Raw genomic sequence first — 17790 nt, 5'->3', positions numbered from 1 at the left:
AAGATAAAAGGACACCATATATTTTTTAACTCAACTCTTTTTTTAAAGGAGAAGAGAGAAAATAAAAGAAAAAAAAGTTTGAAATATCAAATTTTACTTAACTTTAGATGTTTTTTTTTAAGAAACCATGATGAAAATACAAAAAAAATATTCTCAACTCTAAATTTTTAAAAATCCAACCCCAAGAACAATAAAGTAAAGCCATTGTACATATAAAAAAAAAAATTAAAAAAATCTTTAAACTTCAGCTTTAAAAATGCAATATATATTTTCATCGTTATGATAACGATTATTTGATTCTTATGAAATCACAGTATTTCTGTGTTAGCTTATTTTGGAAAAAAAACAAAAATAGAATTATATTTTTCTCGTTTACAATGCATTGTGTATAGGAATGCAGTGAATTCATCACCCCCAATCATATATATTTTCTTGTAATTAGTGAGTTTTCTTGCTTTTGATGATTATGTTTACTACAAGAAAATCAAACTTCTAACAAAACTAATAGTAACTGTACTAAATGGAGAAAAACGTGGCTGCAAAGTTATCTATGCGACTCTTTTTCCTTGGCCTGTCTTCCTTCAAAAGTTTCTTTAAATTGTAATTGGTCCAGGTTAGCTGTATAATCGTTTCACATGTTACAGGACAATTTTGGCGGTTATTATTTTTCTCAAAGGATTATACTTCCTGGCCTGGCATGGACATCATCATTATACATCCAGAATTACACGTCACCCCGCGAGGAAGTGAGACTGTTTCCTCTGCTTTTAAGGCCCATCTGCGTCTCCTGCTTCCATCCTGGAAAATCTGCAACTATAGTTCAAATAAATCTCATATCTTGACTATTGGAAAAGGAAAAGAAAATCGACAACACCACGAGACTTCGGAACTCTAGCTGTTTAGAGTGCGCAGATGATGTGTTCTGTCACTGAGCTTAAAACAACCAATCCTCGTCAACTTAATTGAGACTGCACAGATTTTAAATTATATTATCAACTTAATTGTCAACTACCTTCATTATAGCCCAACATGATCGAACGCAGTAGCTTTATCAGGGCGGTCTGGCGGCTTCCTTGCCAGTTGATTCTTGAAACAAATCTGGAATGGCTCCAAACCTGCACGCCACAATCCTCGGCAATTAGCACGCAAGCATGAAAAATTACAGGCTACGAAACAGCTCGGCAAGCATCAGTTTTTGTCCTCACCCAGAAAATTCAGTGGAGGAACTGCAACATCTTATCACAACCCACTTGCATGAAATGGTAGCCTTCGGCTGAATCTTGGACTTCTGAAACCCATACGTGGAACAGGTTACTGATCTTCGTCGTTTAAAACGAGGAGATGTTATTTATAGTAATCAACATGAATCACAACATGGTCTAGTTCCACGAAATTTAACTTCCAGATGGATACTCTTCTCGTGTCAGCAAAAGGAGCCACTTTCTCAAGCATTGCCGTCTTTAACAATCAAGATCTCTAAACACCTTTGCCGACACCTAATGCAGTGGGAATTGATGAGTGCTTTTGCTGATGAACTATTGATTCACAAGCTTCGCATTTTTCCGTAGTAAAGCAATGGCGTCCGTTCATTTCAAGAAACACTTGAGATCGTGGGCCAACGCTTCTATACGCTACAGAAGCAAACAAAGGTGGGGATTTAGTGGAACAATATATTTCAGGTAATCATGATCTGTAGATTCGTAATGCGCAGCAAGATGCGTATAGTGTCTCTATCTCTATCCTCTCCTAGTCGGAGAAAAAAGGTTACTTCACGAAAAAATGCAGCTAAACCATCGCATTTGATTTCATGACGGCTACAACACAATAGCACTGACTAACGATTCAAAATGTTATACAAGGAATCACGATTGATGGGTTCAACATGCCAATTTCGCTCGTTGCTGCTGGGGTCCACCGTGGTTATATTTAAGTTCCTGTTATGGTGGCAATAGAGAGTTCGCCTATGGCCAACGCTAATATATGTCATACCCGCTGCTTCAATCTGCCTGTACAGGTGTTCCTGCAAAAGCACACCGCAACCATAAAATTAGAACTCGACAGAAGCAATTCCAGTATTGATCAAACAATATGCCTGAATAACGGGAAATCATCTTTGATGATCATTGCTTCTAGCAAATGCAAAATACAGCCATCAATGAGAACCAAGTGCGCTCTGGATCTCAAGATTGGACATTAATGCTCGATACAAACTAGAATCAAATGCCATTCACATATTGTATGCTTGTTTCTTCTAATCCTTTCCATGTGCCTAGCCAGTGGAGTAGTTACTGTATGCTGTTAGACGAGTAGAATGCTTTAATTTGGAGGCACCCAGAGTATTTTCGTGCCTAGAGGAGTGCTTTGTTACTTGAATAGAGTGTATGGCAGTTTCAGTTATGGCACATTGGTTACAAAAGCTTGAATAGAGAGATTAAGATGAATCTATATTCAAAAATACCTCATTGGCTTCATCCAAAGCACTAGTAGACTCATCCAATAGAACCACTTTCGGTTTTGAAAGCAACAGACGTGCAAAGGCGAGGCGCTGCTGCTCACCAAGGGACAGAACACTGGACCACTCATGTGTTGAATCCAGACTACCAAAACGTGATAATATGTAGCCAAGCCGGACATCCTCTAAAACCTGTATTAAATCATCTGTAGTGGGCTTACTACGCTTTCCACCACTGGTTCCAGAGCTTGAATTCCGCATCAAGAAAGGCAATGAGCCTGTTAAATAAATCTATTAGCTTTAATTCCTTGCAGTCTTTTTTAGTTACTGATCTTGCAATATCAATAATCCTCAGGATGCAAATGCACAAGAAACTACAGGCAAAGAATGCTGATAAGTGGCAAGAACTAACTACTCAAAATCACTGGGAGTTTTAACATTAATGATTAAATTTAACAAAACCCAAACCAACTCAATTAAATTTCAATCCTTAAGTAGTTAGGAATCGTTTTTCTCCATCCTATTTTCTCAAGGAAATAACGTCTTGGAATTTCATATAAATATCAAAACTTGCATCATCAGGTTGGAACATTTTACATGATAAATGACCACATCAGAGCCGACAATCTAAAACAATGCTGGATCTTCCCAGAGATGCTCCAAAATCTGCTCCCAACTTTCCTTCCCCTAAAGCATACAAAAGAGTCTCGGAATTGGTTAAGAACCTTCAACCAACCACTCTCCCAATCCAGAAAAGGTTGAAGTTTGTTCATCACTTTCAACCTAAAACTAAATTGTGACCTTTTTAGGCAGCATTGATTCAACTGGTTCTAAGACCCATAAAGCACTCCCAAATATTCCTGCTTTATTACTTAATGCCAACAAATGGAAGTAAACTTTGCTCCATTGAGCATTTCAAGGAAAATAACGGATGTTGATAATTATTCCAATAGATTAAATCAGCTCTAAAAGAGTACCATTTTTCATTTATCCAGAGAAAAGGATCACTAGCAGCTTTCCTAGTCATGAGTCATGACAGGCAACAATACATCTGACTATTGGAGTGTGCAAAGCTATGACACAAGTCACAAAATTGAAGTGCATCCTGGAAGTTACAAGATTGCCTCCTACACTCAACATTCATAAAAATATTCAACATGGTTTCCCAAAAACATTGGTCATGGAACCCCAGTCCAGAGAATAATAATTAAGTGGACGCGGAAAGGAAAAATTGTAGAAAAAACATACCAGCTGGATTACCGCCATCTGATGTAGGAATTACATCATCAGCCCATGTAGGATAAAGCAATTGCTGACGAAGTGTTCCCAAAACCATATATGGTCTTTGAGGAAGGAAAAATATGCCTCTGTCGTTTCTGTTAATGGGTCCTTCAAGTTCCTCAGCCGTGTCATCTGCAGTATTTACTTTAAGAGCAGGTACTTCTGAAGAAGTGGGTGCCTGAGGATCATTTCCCTCATTAACATAGAAAGTGATTTTCCCTCGTCCAGTATTCCAAAGACCAGCCAGAGCTCTCAACAAAGATGTTTTACCACTCCCGCTAGGTCCTGTTACCTGCCAATACATCCAAACAGCATCAAATTTATTTGCTCATTACAGGCTTACCGGTTAAATTCAATGAAATGAAGATACAAATTGATTCACTGACAAGTAAATGATCTTTCTTGTTAATAACCAATGACAAGTCCCTGATCAGTATAGCTTTACTCGTTGGTGTTTGTAGAGTCAAATTCTCTAAATCCAATACTTTTTGGCACCTGTCCATTAGTATGGAACCATTAGACTCCAATAAAAGTGAACTTCGCTCATCACAGTAAGTAAGAGAAATCTCTTCCACGGAGCTGGAAAGACATTTAGAGCTGCTGCTATCCAGAACATCATCAAATTCACCTGCATATAGTAGGTGTTAAATTCAAACAAATTCCTCGGTAAAACAATCTAAACCATCAAGGATCTGCTTATCCAGTTTCGTTATGCAAAGCATGACAAATCATAAGATGGAAGCGCATAATGAAACCACAAATAAATTTATGAAGTTGGGAAAGTAGATTACTGACAGCGAGAAAGACAACTTTATACAGAAACAAGAAACAATGACACTGTAAGAGATGGGACAAATCAATATCTATATGGCAATTACAATGCTATACTTTTTGTTAATTAAAAATGTAGCAGCAAGAAGAGAGAAAAAATTGAAGACAAAAAGGATATTGATAAAGCAACATAATTTCTTTCACTTCATCAGGGTATCAAAACCCCATCAGCACAAACACACGGGCAGAAACATGTGTTATATAAGATGTTTCATATGTCCTCAACGGAATAGAACCAATGAACAGTGGTTGAAAATTGTAAATGGATATCTGGCAAACATGAGAATTTTATAGAATCACAGGTACTACCAATGGTCAGGTTCAAAGGAAAAGACAGAGAAAGTACCTAACCGGTCAATGACAGCTGAAAAGGCACTGATGGCTTGAAATTGGTACACGATAAGGGAAAAATCTCCAAGGATATGATTAAAAGCAGATACCGACTGATTAATGACACCAAACTCAATTTTTCCAGAGAAATACATAGGAGCAACAACAGCAGCAGGAAGAATCTGGATTAGGTACCGGTAGCCACTTGTGAAGAACTCTAGATTTCTAGAAGATACCAACAGCCTCTGAAAATTAAACCAAAAAATCATCAGATATTAGGACGTATTTATTAAATTTTATGCTGAGACAAACTTGCATGGCGAATAGCCAAAACAAATAATCTGACAGTATGATTTAATGCATCTCACAAAAGAAAGCTGTCGAATGACGCGCTGCACACTTTTTGTCAGGACTAGTAGGGAACAATTGAGAACAAAAATATTTCAAAATGATTATAACAAGGCATCTTTGTCATTGATCATAGCCACAGCGCTTCAAAGGTTAATAGCATTACCCTGGTCAGCCTGATACATCTCAATGTATTAACAATAAGAGTCAACCTTTAGAACAGGGCGTATGTGGATGACAAAAAATTGCGGTCTTCAAAAGCTTAAAACTGAGCTTGTGGCAAAATTGTATCTGTGATATATTTTATTCTTTTAAGATCTCCATTTCAAGACTTGGGAATTTAAAGTTCATCAGCGCACCATTTGTACTATTAAATTGGAAAATCATCACTTGAGACTATCCAATTACGTACTTTTTTCTCCATGCTATCATTTCAGTCTATAAGCAAAGATGATTCACACTCAACTTCAGTTCCTTGGGTATCATTGAATTTCAAGCGACAGCACTGCTCAAAGGATTGAATAAAAGCAGCTGCTTCAAGAGCAACCATTACTTGGTTCAAGGTCATTTGACCACATGAGAGTAGAATTATGAGAAACATGTAATGAACTGACAATCAAAATATATCCTAACCGTTAAATTTTCAAAAGCACTTTTGAACCGTTGCAGCAGAAGTTGAATTTCATTTTCTTCACCCCCAAAGAAAGCAATTGATTCAGCATTTTCACGAACACGCACAAGCCCATAACGAAAATCTGCTTCTTTTTTCTCTTGCAAGAAATTTAGAGTCACTAATTCCTGAAAATGAAAATAAAAAAACTTTTGGTTCAATTTGCGTTCTCTTTTACCTGTATCACATAAATTATGATGTTATGAAAGACAAGAAAATTACCCTTCCAAGAAAAACACTAATAGCTGTTCCGCCAATAGAATACGCAAGGAGAACAACAAACAGTGGTGGATAGATGCCGTACAAGATGTTACTAAACGATATCAAGTCTACAGCAGCATTAAATAGTGTCAATGAAAAGGAAAGGGCTGTCCCTGTGAATGAACTTAGATCATCAACAATGCGCTGATCCGGATTATCAATAATAGATTGGGATTGAATTTTGTAAAACGTCTGATTTTTCAGATAACGCTCCATGTAAAATTTAGTCATCCAGGACCTCCATCTCAAAGCAAGTATCTCTCTTGCATAATCTCTCAATACAAAGAGCTGCAAACAAGGGTGTAACAAAAAATTAACAAATACATAAATACCAAAGGTAAAGTAGAAGAAAAAAGTAAGACTAAGAGATTCTACATGTAACTGCATAACTATAGCATGCGTTCAGTGTTATTTTTATTTTCCTTTTTCGGTCCAAAGATTAATACTCTCTATCGCTAAGACAAAACCTTCTGTCACCATTTATTTTCCTTTGAATATTATAAGTTACAGTACAGCAATAAAAAGCCCATTATCAACAATGTTTTGGTGTTATTTGTAATAATTAATAACAAAATCAAGAAAAAGAAAGACCAGCAAAAGTTCTATTACCTAAAATGTTATATTTTGAGAGCTCACCGGAATTCCTCCAGCGAAGGCTCCAAGGTAGTACAATAACTGCTTCGTAAACTGTTCTTGATCCTTATCTTCCATCCATAATCAATTAATCAAATAAGACTCTCATTAGCATTAATAATCACACGAAAAAAAAAATCGAATGCTCTAGTAATTTCTTTTACACTTACTGGCAAGCGCATTGTAGAAATCGCGACCAAGGAAATTGAAACCGACACTAATACCAGTGGTACCCAAAGTGAGAGCAAAAACAGCAGCCAATTGCAATCTAGCTGGCTCCTTGTCCTCTGAGAACCAATAAGGTGCAGCCACTTTCCAGAATCTTCTAAATAGCGTGTTAAGCCCAGGCACCTTTCTTTGTCCATCACCATCACCATCACCATTATTATTATTACTCCCCTGCACAGTTAGAATACAGAAAGCATTAAATTCAATAAGCATACAATAATAGTTGAAATTCTGGGCTACCTTATCTAGTTGTGGCGACTCAGTGGCAGAAGAAGCAGCGGCAGATCTGAAGCTGTTTTTGAAATTCCAATTTTTTGAAGAGGAGTAGTAGCCTTTCAGTCTCCTTTTGAGAGGAGGCATCGTGGACGAAAAATTATGATTTTGTATACTAAATTGAACGAGATGGAAGTTATTAGCAGTGGTGTAATATGGTTTCTTGGGAGTGATAAAGAGTGTGGACGGTTTTGTGTCTACTAGAATCGTCGCCGTCATCTTTTTTCAGGGGATTTCTGTTATGGTTTTGCAGAGAAGTTTCTGTTTCTGTTATAACTTTTTCTCTTTGGAAGTTTTGGCCAAGCACGAAACTGTGACTTCTGCTTACCTATTCTATGCCTCTACGGCTCTCTGTTTTCTGGAATGCATGGCGTGTTTGCGAGCTCTCGGTGCCTCCACCACGCTTCTATGAACAACTTAAATTAAATTGTTATTTTGAATTATCTGCGAAGGAAGCTTAATTTTGGTGATCACGGTCATGCCACGTTGCTTCTTTCTTCTATATATCTAACATCTCACCAATACGACTTTCTTTTTTTCTTATTTCTTTTCCGATAAAATATCTACCCCTCCACTCCCTCCTTTCCCTCGAACCTGGGCAGTCCCCTTATGCTCGACCTTTTCTACATAACATATTTATGTTTATTTTATTTCAACTGTCAATACTCCCCATCTCAAGTCAACCTTTTTATGCACCAGAGATAAACTCGATGACAGCTGATTCCCTCACAAATTAGATTAAATTATTTATTTTAAGATCAAATTTATTTATGTCCAAAGAAAGGAGTGATAACAAGGGAAAAACCTGTATCAGAATTCCTTGGATCAGATAAGTCACAGGATGCAGTTCTTTCATTCACATTCATCTCAATCTTCGCTGGGAAGAGCCAAAGCACAACGAATATATACAATTAACAAATATCATATTTATACAGGTCGGGTTGAATCCGAGGAGACCAGGAAAAAAGAAAACCCACCTGTATCCGGACAGTCCGAGGATCCGCCAAAACGCATCTACAAACCCAAAGGTCTTGTGATTTCTACCCAATTTCTTTCATCCACTTGTGGAGAAAAAAGGGTGGGGGTAACTAAATATTGCCGATTTTCCAGAAAAAAAACTCTAAATAATACCAACATGAACTTAAAAATTATGATCGCCTAACCACTCAAACTTGTGAAGACTTGCCGTACAATTGAAATACAACAAGAAAGCTTCTCTAGTTCATTAGTGAACAATTAAATTACATTAACTTTTTTTCATCATATTCTGCTCAGTTTGGTACAGAGAACAAAAGACCGGCGAAAGGATCTTCTTCCCTTTAATCCATGGCCAGAACCTCCCTTCTACTGTGCTTGGGAAGTTCCAGCCTCAGCTCCTAGGACTGCTGCATCAAGAGATGTGGCAACGGCCATGACCTCTCCAGGGGGCGGGTGGTCAAATTTGCATGTTGCACCATACTTGCATGCACCAGTCTTCATATAGTATGGACAGTGAACCGCACCCTGTCAAAGGTTTCACCAAGATAAATACCACTGCACATGTACATCACAAGAAACATCTTGGCTAGCCGAGTGGTAACCAATCAGCCCTCGGCCTGAATAATTGACTAAAAGGTGGCAAAGTCAAATGGGGCCTGTTTCAAGGTTTTTTTTATTACGAGAGGAATAATATTAAGAATTGTGTTCAGTGTGGTTTAGGACAAAGAGAACCTTGAAGTGCCAGCATTCATGCACAGAACTGCTAACTGCTGATGGAGTAAAAACGCAATGAAGCAATCTAAACACTAAAGCAAGTCCAATGCTAAGATATTGAATTAAACCAAGGATGAGAAAATTTCTCATTTCTGAATGAAGTGAAATTGGTAAAACAGGCCATGCTGTTAGTGGCCAGAAAAATGTGGAAACAGAACCACATCTATTCAAATCAATTTATGCAACTTGCTCTCACAAGTCATAATACATGACACGTAATATCTTCAACCAAAAAGAGGAGAGTGCTTAAAACCATCTCAATGTGCTTCACATGTTGTTAGTCTATCATAACAAGCACCACAAAATGAGCAAACACTGTTTAAATTTGAAAGATATGCATCACAACACAAGAAAGGAGGACAACACTGCTTCTCACAGAAATAGACTCCTCCTTTCAGTGCAAACAACGTTAATATTGCCATGCTTAATTTCTAGCACCAATCCATACCTCTCTTCTAGGCAATCCTGCAAGAGTGAGCTTCACAGTCTGCTGTTGAATTTGCTTTTCTGTTGGTGCAGAACGATCAATAGGGTGATGAAACTTACATCTCTCCCCAAACTTACACTCACCAGTCTTCATGTAGAACTGAAAATGAAAACATAACACATTCAATGTGCCTACATATCAAGGATTCATTGAACCAAGAAACAAGCTGCTCCAACAAAAATTGAAGGAGCATATTATGAAGAAAATGTAAAAATAGTTAGTTTCATGTAATGTTGATTATAAAGATTTTTCTAAAAAAAAAAATCAGTAAAAAAATTACAACTCCACAAAAGAAGAAAAGAACAACATATATTCTAGAATAAAGGACAAGCTGAGATAGATGCTCACATCACATTCTGTCTGTCCAGGTCGTTGAGGGTAGAAGGTCGGTCCCACTCCCAGCTGCAGTAGCAAACAAATAACAGGCATCAGTACTGAACCAAAATGACCATACTTGCTTTAACCTCTAGAATGCCAAGAGATCTCTCAGCAGAAACAGTGAGAGCAGCATAAGTAAAAGTTATCTCCACAAACCAGGGAAAGCTATTGTGTATTGTGTCCATAAATAAACTTTTACATGAACAATGATGCAAAAAAATAATGTTAAAATCTAATCCGACAATAATAGTTCATAACCGATGAATAAGTAAAAAATAAATCATATAGAAGGTTAACAATCTAAACAAAATCGAACATATCAACTGCAAAACTATAGTCAGGTGAAAAGAACAGATGTTTTTGAGAATCGAATTAAACAGTGAATGATGAGCGCATGATGAATTCAACCTAAACACAGCTATCTTTGAAGTTCAAACACCTTTTTCCACACAAAAGGCTTCATTTCTCATTAAACCACCATGAGATATGATAGAGCGCACTCTTTAAACTGCAATCATAATTAATAAACTCAACCCAAATCACCTTTCTAGACAGGCCCTTAGCAACATGCACAGACATTCTCACAAAATCACACACAAATTGTCTTATATTGATCTTTTAATGAAACAGAAGCAACTGTGAAGTGAATATGCAAATGGTTTTTTATTTACCATAGACAATCTGGAGTCAATTGTTTGATATATAGAGGCAGCTGGATTGAAAACTCCAAAGTTCAGATTTGCCAAAGAAGGAGCTACAATTGGATGGCCTATTGCAGCTGCAGGTGGATTGATCGCTGCAAAAGAATAGCAGAAATGAGATTACGAAGCTCAAGTACAGAAGATAAGGCCTCAAATACTTAAATCAGGCATTCCAATTTTAAATTAAAATCACGTGTGTTTGCATACCAGTCCTCTCAGGATGATTATAGCGGCAAGTGGCACCATACTTACAACTGATTGGAAAAGAAAAATTAAGTAAAATGTTTGACCATTTCCTACCAAACTATTACATAAGTTATGCATAAATAGGTGCATGCTTACCTGCCAGTTTTCAGGTAGAAGGGACAATCCACTTCACCCTACCAAAGTCACACAACACCGATTAATGGTCGAAACAAAAAGGAACGCTAAATGCCTCATTAATCACATCAACTAACCCTTCACCAAGAATTAAAACAGCATTACCAGTCTTATTGGAAGTCCTTTGGAGTTGTGATGTAGGGCTGGGGTAACAGGAGAGTTGATCACATTGACATCTCCAGTGATTCCCTCATTCTTAACCACAGAGTCAGTTTGCACTCCATTATCATTCCCTAGTCCTGACAAGGGTATCTGGATATCTTTTGGATGATGGAATTTGCAGCTTGCACCAAATTTGCATTTCCCAGTCTTCATGTAGAACTGTACAAGAACCATAATATTCAGGATGACAGATGACCAAACTAATAAGACAGATTTAGACAGTAATGCTCCCAGGAAAAAAAAAAAAGTGAATGGCTGCTTACTGCACATGGGGGCTCAGAAGGCCTCTCCGGCAAAGCAGAAACACTGGAGTTCTCTGAATCACCCTGGAACCACAGTAAGGCATCTAATTATAAACTGGGAGTTGTCCAAATAAAGGACTTGTAGAATTTTATGATAATAGCACATACCAAAGACAACTTTTCTTTGGGATGATTAAACTTGCAGTTCAAACCATACTTGCACCTTTGAGTTTTCAGAAAGTACTGCAATGATAATTAACCACACAAGATTAGAAAAGATATCAAGTACTAAAATTAATTTAGTGACAATAGCAAGAAAAGAGACTGTCAGTGATAAAGCTTACAGGACAATCAGGTTCTCCTGGTCTCTCAGGAAAAGTTTCGCTTGTAGCAATGAGCGGAACCTAAACAACAAAGAAAAAAAAGCACAATGATACCATTCATAACATATATGTAACAATCATTTTCAAGTTGATAAAAAGGAGAACAAATAAATAAGCATCAAATTAGAAAAACATGAGAAACAATGCTTGCTTGAACACGCGCAGTAGATGCAGATGCCATATACCAATATACACTGCTTCTTTCTACATAAATTCATGAAAATATCAGTGTCAATCTCCCTAAACTAGGGTTTATATTTCTAATTGGCATTCTTTCCATATTGCCTGCCTCAACAATGCAAACTATATTCCACATGGTACATAAGCACCATCTGTTATATGATCTAATTAGATCTCCTAGCAAACAAGGTCCAGAATTTAGCAATCATGTAGCAAAAAAAGCTTTCAATAGATGTAAGTTGTATGTCAGAAGAAATCAACACTCAAAACCAAAGATTTGCAAACACAAATCCAAGCACCATGCTGAACATGGACAGAGATTTTTGGCCATGCAAAATGCACAAATGCAAAGATTAAGAGAGGGAAATATAAGCATGCTACGGTGAAACATATATTATAACCATTCTACGTAACTAGACTGTTTAGTTGCTAGCTTGTAAATGAACCACAGATACAGAAGTAATTATAAAGCAACTATTAAGTTTCTAAGATAAGCTTCTTAGTCTCAAAGTCAAAGTCTCAAATAAAAATATCCAATTCAGGCGGATAACAACGGCTCCACAAGTCAATCTTCCGATAAGCGTTCTGTGGTTCAGGAATACCCTTGATACAAAATAGAAAACCTCAAAAAGAAAATAATGTGGTTCAGGAAAAGCCCGTGTAATAAATGAAAAATAGTACTAAGAACCCTTTCTAGAACAATAGAAGAATTTATTAATAGAGTAGAGAAGTCTATTAAACAGTATACCAAATTACAAACATTTAAATATGGAATATTCACAGAGAAAATATTGTAAATAGAGGTGGTCTAAAGAAAATACAACTGACTTCCCAAAGACTGAAAATGGAGTCCCTCATAGGTACAAAAAAGAATAGTACAATTTAAAGGGATAATATCATATCATATTCACTAAAAACAATTAAGGGGCAAGAATATCAATTATATCCAACATAAGCATATGACAAGAATAAAACCATTATAAAAATTAGAATTTTTCTACGATGTAGAACAAACTAAAAGTAAGAGCTAGAATAGTTTTATAGAGAATATGTTCACAAGTTCAAGTAACAAATAAGTAATTTAATCACCTTATAAATTTAGACAATGACCATGCTCAGACCCATCAAATTATATATTTAGTATACAGAGTATAGCATAAAGATATTTATATAAATAAACCTTATAAGATAATCATATTATATACATTAAGATAGCAATAAATGGTCACCTCTTTCCAATCTGGGATTCCACCCTCAGGAACCCAAACAGGATGGTCAAACTTGCAGGTATCTCCAAATTTACAGGTTCGGGTGAGCATATAGTGGGCACAATCCTTCTCCCCTGGTCTCTGTGGATATATAGGAAAATGACTTGTAGTCTCGAATCTAACACGCTTGGCTAAAGAATTGGTAGAATACCAATCTTCACTTTGCCCAATTGTGCTATGGGCACCCAAAAGAGTCGGATGATAGAGCACTATAATAGTAGTACAAGCATACACAAAAGAGAAAGGAAGATATAGTTACTATATAAGTATATTTAAAACTTTAATTTTGGGACTAAGAACATACTTTAAAAAAACTAAAACAAAGATTAGATACTATAACACTTTCATAACAAACAAAATGAAGATAAAATATTGTAAAGCTTCTATTTTACAGTATTTTTGTACACATCTAAGATTTGCACGTCAAATCAATTACAAGGTGATAAATAACTTTTTCAGCAATTACACCAACAGTTTTATATATACGGGTAAAGCTATTGACATTTCACATGTATTGGATAATGTGAAGCATCTGCCAAAATTTATAAACAGCAGATCAAATGAAACTAATCTCCTCTAATTTATAACGTAACTTAACCTCATCGTGTCATGTAAAGTAGAGAAAGGCACATTTCAAGCCAAATCATGCATGACAGTGTATGCGTGTATGGCCCTTGATGGCTTGGTCATATTAGGCTAAGCAGAATAGTATAGCACAAGCCTGCTTTTCAAAAATCAGTAAAGCAGATAGGATTAGCACCCGAAAACATCTTGTGATGATAATATGATCATACATGGAGTGAAGTTTCAAGCAACTTCCTGAATCGTTTTTTTCATAAAATAAATGCCTCACATTAAACGAATTCCTTAGATTTTTTTTGTATAGTAGTTAGTAATTAAAATTTAACTAGATCACCATAAATGCACACCTAAAGATTTTCACAGCCATTACACAAAGTAGATTTATTAAGCACGCGCCGCACTTGTTTGCCATTTATAACACCAAAACACAACATAAGTTAGATTTTAAATAACACAAACCACACAGATGCATAAAAAAAATAAAATCTAAACATAACATTTCTGCACATTTTTCCTCGAGCTTAACAATTAGATATCATCGCATCATTAGCATTGCAGAGGCAAAAAATTCGATAGCATATGCATATAATAAAATCTTAATAAAGCAACAAATCCATACAGCACTCAGAAGAGGATAAAAAGAGGAAGCTTGAGTTTAAATTATATTCTTGTGGCAAATGAGAGGAAACAAGAAAAAAACCGATTATACTAAGCTAACAGGACATAAAGGCAATAAAAAAAAAATGAAAGGGAAAGAGAGAAGACGAAACCCTAACCCTAAAACTAACCTTCAGGAGTGCGTTTAAGGCCAGGAACAAGTGATTCAACGGCGGAAGGAACATCAACACCAGGCGGCGGCGTCCAAGACGACAAGTGTGGGGAAGTTGCAGCAGCAGAAGCTGAAGCAATGCCTCTGTCGACCGAGTATCTGAGTGCGGTATCGCTCTGTTTAAGATACATGGAGGAACTCACCGAGTACTTCGAAGAATCCGAAGATAGAGGGTCTGACCCAGTGCCTGAGTATCAGGTAAAGACTAAGTCGGTGAGACACGAGTCAGTTAGGGAACGGGAAGCCGATGTCGTTGTCGCTGTGGCACCGTAGCCGTAGAGTTTGGTGGCCGTTTATCGAAATCCCGATGGGACGCCCAATTTTCTTTTTTCCATTTGTTTGTTTTCTGATGGTTTTGAATTTTTATAATATTTTACCGGTGGATCTTAGCCGTGTACTAGAAATTGTAAGTTTTTTGAGCGGTCAATAGGTTGCCACGTTTTCTAACCAGGGGTATTTAGTTTAGAGATATGGTTAATGTTTTTAGAGTAAGATACATATAAAACATGCATTTTTTATTTTTATAAAATATAAACATTAAAAAAAATTATACTTTTAAAAGGAAATCACCAAACCCCTAAACCAAACAGATACAATTATATCCGGCTATCTTTTACTTTGATCAATTTGGTCTGTTAATCTGATATAAAAAACACTTAACACAGTTCAATTTAAATAGAAAAAACAAGTTTTAGTGAATTGAAAAATCGACTTTTTTAAATTTCTCAACATTTAATAGAAATATAAAATGATAATAGAAACTCAATTTTACCTTATACAGAACAATAATTATAATTATAAAAAAATAGTAAAAAAAACTTGGCTGGTTTAAATATGTTGTGAACAGTAAAACATGTTAATATATTTTTTTAATTTTTTAATAATATTTTCATAGCTTAGTTGGATATTGTTTATAGCTCACTCAAGGTTAGAGGTTAAAATTTAAAGACATGCTTTTTAGGTTTTTTTTTTTAATTATATTTTTTAATGTAAAGTTTTTATTGAATTTTATTCTTTATCAATCAAACACTTGATTGATGGTAAATAAATTTTTATATTTTTTATCATATGATTGACTGATTGGTACCGGGGGATTTAGAGAAGAAAGATGTTGAGCTGATTTGAAAGATGCATAAATTATTATTTTTATTATTTTTTTAAAATTAATGATTTTTATATGTTTTTTTTTAATTTTTGATTTGTATTAATACTTCTTCTCTCTTTTACTTTGTTTAAAAAAAAATTTCAATGATAATTATTTTTTGGTTATGTATTTAATTTTTTAAGAATTTTTTTAATTTATTTATATTTTTTTATTTTTGTATAGATAAAATTTATTTTTAAAAATAAAAAATACTTTATATTAGATAATACCTCGAGCCTTTCCTCTTCGTCTCCCACTCAGGTTAGAATTACGAACTCCAGGATCAATATTGTTAGACTGGCAAACTTTTTGTGAATAGCCAAGGCTTATATTTTCGGACGTTCTAATTTCATATGATTTTTTTTTTTTTAATAAAATGAATGTTCTGGTCAATTTATATGTATTTTCATTAATTTTATAAGTTCTAAAATTAACTCATACTATAATAACTTTAAAATTTATAAAATTCAAATAGATAATCTTTAAAATACAAACTTGGAACTAATTAAGCTACATCAGTTTATATGATCTTCGTTTTACTCTGCCCCTTCCCCTGCCATTCTTCCTTTTCTCCTTCTATACAAAACTAGAGCACTGTCAATTTCTTTCACCTCTACCGCCCCTGCCCCTAACCCTAGCATCTGTCCCTCTTCCCCTGCTACTCGAAGCCATACCACTGTCATCTTCATCTACTGCAACAAAGGTAATATAACCTGTACATCAGAGGCAGTAGCCTGCCCTTCAGAAAACGGTGCTGAATCAGCAACACTTCCATTCCCCTTTCTAATTATAATTGTAGCACTAGCGACCCCTGTTAGAGCATTATTTAGGATTTGTCCGGGGAAATGTTCTAAAATCAAAACCCACCTGACATGACAATGTAAAGAAAGTCTTATTCCAGGCCTTTCTTAAATCTTGACTTCTTATATAGTCTTTAGTCAATTACATTTTACTACCTTGAAATATATGATAAATATCAGGTTTTTACTTAACAGCTTGTATTCTATAAATAAGCTCCCTTTTTTCATAGAAGATAAAATAAAAAAACCAATCAGGTTGTGAGATAATTGATTGAGAATAATTTCTTATTTTTAAAAATTGATAGACTCAACACAAGTTCAATTTTAACAAATGCTGCAGCTACTTGTAGGGAAACCAAGCTAGCCAGTGCCAGTAACTCCCAAGTCTTTCTTATTTTCATCTTTGCCAGCGCCAAAGACAGGGCCTCCTTCGCCAGCGGCGTCAGGAACCTTCTCCTGGAGCTTGTCGATCTGGATCGCGCCCTGATCCTCCTTTGAGTCCACCTTAACTCTGGTCTTGCTCTCCCCCCATGGCACTGACTCGTATGTTGTTGCCGTTGTACTGCCCGGCGGCTGTGCTCCCTGTGCCCCTGACATTTCCTATTGCCTTCCTTTCTTTCGCTCTTCTTTCTGAGTTTTCGAGTGGTTTCGATACAGATATAGCAGCGTCAAGAAGACCTTATATGTGCACTAAAGATGGCTTGACCTTTTGTCTTCATAAACACAGTAGTCTAGGGGATTTTGACAAACATTGAGGTCCAACCAAATAAAAACACGTCGATAGCAAGCGAAGCCACATGGCATACATGCTACCAGTCCCCATCAAACATGGCACTCTGTTCTGCAACGTGTGGCACCAGCAATATTACTACTTGGCACCACCAGCCTTGCTGTTGACGTTAGGGTCAAACTCCTCAAGGGGGGAGGAGCAAGAGCAGCAAATCATCAGGGTCTTCCGCTTGCCACAAATTATGTTTCTGAAAGGCATTGATAATTGAGTTTGACATACATTCTGACTTCAGCCCTCTCACTTTACCCTGCTAATTTAAGGATCGTATATGCAATTTTTTCGTTAAAGCTCACTCTCTCCTTTTGGGGTTACTTGTAGCTGAATGAATTATGGGGACGCAACAGTATTTCAATCTTAAAAATAGCTAGGAACAAACACAAGCATGCACAGAATTAGTATGTGTT

At 36.1% G+C, this 17790-nt stretch overlaps 3 protein-coding genes across 5 annotated transcripts; all 3 read right to left on the bottom strand.

Annotated features, from left to right (window-relative positions):
• Positions 1-1673: 1673 nt before the first annotated feature.
• Positions 1674-7526, bottom strand: LOC118043118 (ABC transporter D family member 2, chloroplastic). Of its 2 annotated transcripts, XM_035050963.2 has the most exons (10): positions 7275-7526; positions 6977-7205; positions 6810-6877; positions 6135-6461; positions 5876-6040; positions 4911-5139; positions 4120-4361; positions 3701-4025; positions 2459-2730; positions 1674-2020 (listed from the first exon to the last, which is right to left on the bottom strand). In XM_035050963.2, the coding sequence occupies exons 1-10, from the start codon at positions 7524-7526 to the stop codon at positions 1835-1837; spliced, it is 2295 nt and encodes a 764-aa protein (XP_034906854.1). In that variant the 3' UTR covers positions 1674-1834. The 2 variants fall into 2 exon arrangements, with proteins under 2 accessions (XP_034906854.1, XP_034906855.1); XM_035050964.2 differs by lacking the exons at positions 1674-2020; positions 2459-2730 and adding an exon at positions 2761-3579.
• Positions 7354-14999, bottom strand: LOC118043120 (zinc finger CCCH domain-containing protein 37). 2 transcript variants are annotated; one of them, XM_035050965.2, is made up of 12 exons: positions 14612-14999; positions 13203-13450; positions 11755-11814; positions 11579-11653; positions 11432-11494; positions 11112-11327; positions 10968-11005; positions 10833-10879; positions 10596-10720; positions 9895-9948; positions 9508-9645; positions 7354-8810 (listed from the first exon to the last, which is right to left on the bottom strand). In XM_035050965.2, exons 1-12 carry the CDS (start codon positions 14781-14783, stop codon positions 8652-8654), a joined length of 1395 nt encoding a protein of 464 aa, XP_034906856.1. In that variant the 5' UTR covers positions 14784-14999; the 3' UTR covers positions 7354-8651. The 2 variants fall into 2 exon arrangements, with proteins under 2 accessions (XP_034906856.1, XP_034906857.1); XM_035050966.2 differs by lacking the exon at positions 13203-13450.
• Positions 15000-16633: 1634 nt separating this feature from the next.
• Positions 16634-17665, bottom strand: LOC118043117 (uncharacterized). The gene has a single exon (XM_035050962.2). The coding sequence runs from the start codon at positions 17191-17193 to the stop codon at positions 16957-16959; it is 237 nt and encodes a 78-aa protein (XP_034906853.1). The 5' UTR covers positions 17194-17665; the 3' UTR covers positions 16634-16956.
• Positions 17666-17790: the final 125 nt, after the last annotated feature.

This window comes from Populus alba, chromosome 10, assembly GCF_005239225.2.
Source record: "Populus alba chromosome 10, ASM523922v2, whole genome shotgun sequence".
In the NCBI taxonomy this organism is placed as follows: Eukaryota; Viridiplantae; Streptophyta; class Magnoliopsida; order Malpighiales; family Salicaceae; genus Populus; species Populus alba.
Note: the sequence above shows the minus strand (reverse complement) of the source record. Positions and strands in the feature narration are given on the sequence as shown.

Coding starts and splice junctions, on each gene's coding strand:
- LOC118043118 (XM_035050963.2), bottom strand. CDS start 7,526: ATGACGGCGACGATTCTAGTAGACACAAAACCGTCCACACTCTTTATC. Junction 7,206..7,274: donor AGTCGCCACAACTAGATAAG/GTAGCCCAGAAT, acceptor CTAACTGTGCAG/GGGAGTAATAATAATAATGG. Junction 6,041..6,134: donor TTAGTGTTTTTCTTGGAAGG/GTAATTTTCTTG, acceptor TTTCATTTTCAG/GAATTAGTGACTCTAAATTT.
- LOC118043120 (XM_035050965.2), bottom strand. CDS start 14,783: ATGTATCTTAAACAGAGCGATACCGCACTCAGATACTCGGTCGACAGA. Junction 11,495..11,578: donor CCAAAGAAAAGTTGTCTTTG/GTATGTGCTATT, acceptor CTGTGGTTCCAG/GGTGATTCAGAGAACTCCAG. Junction 8,811..9,507: donor CAGGATTGCCTAGAAGAGAG/GTATGGATTGGT, acceptor AACCTTTGACAG/GGTGCGGTTCACTGTCCATA.
- LOC118043117 (XM_035050962.2), bottom strand. CDS start 17,193: ATGTCAGGGGCACAGGGAGCACAGCCGCCGGGCAGTACAACGGCAACA.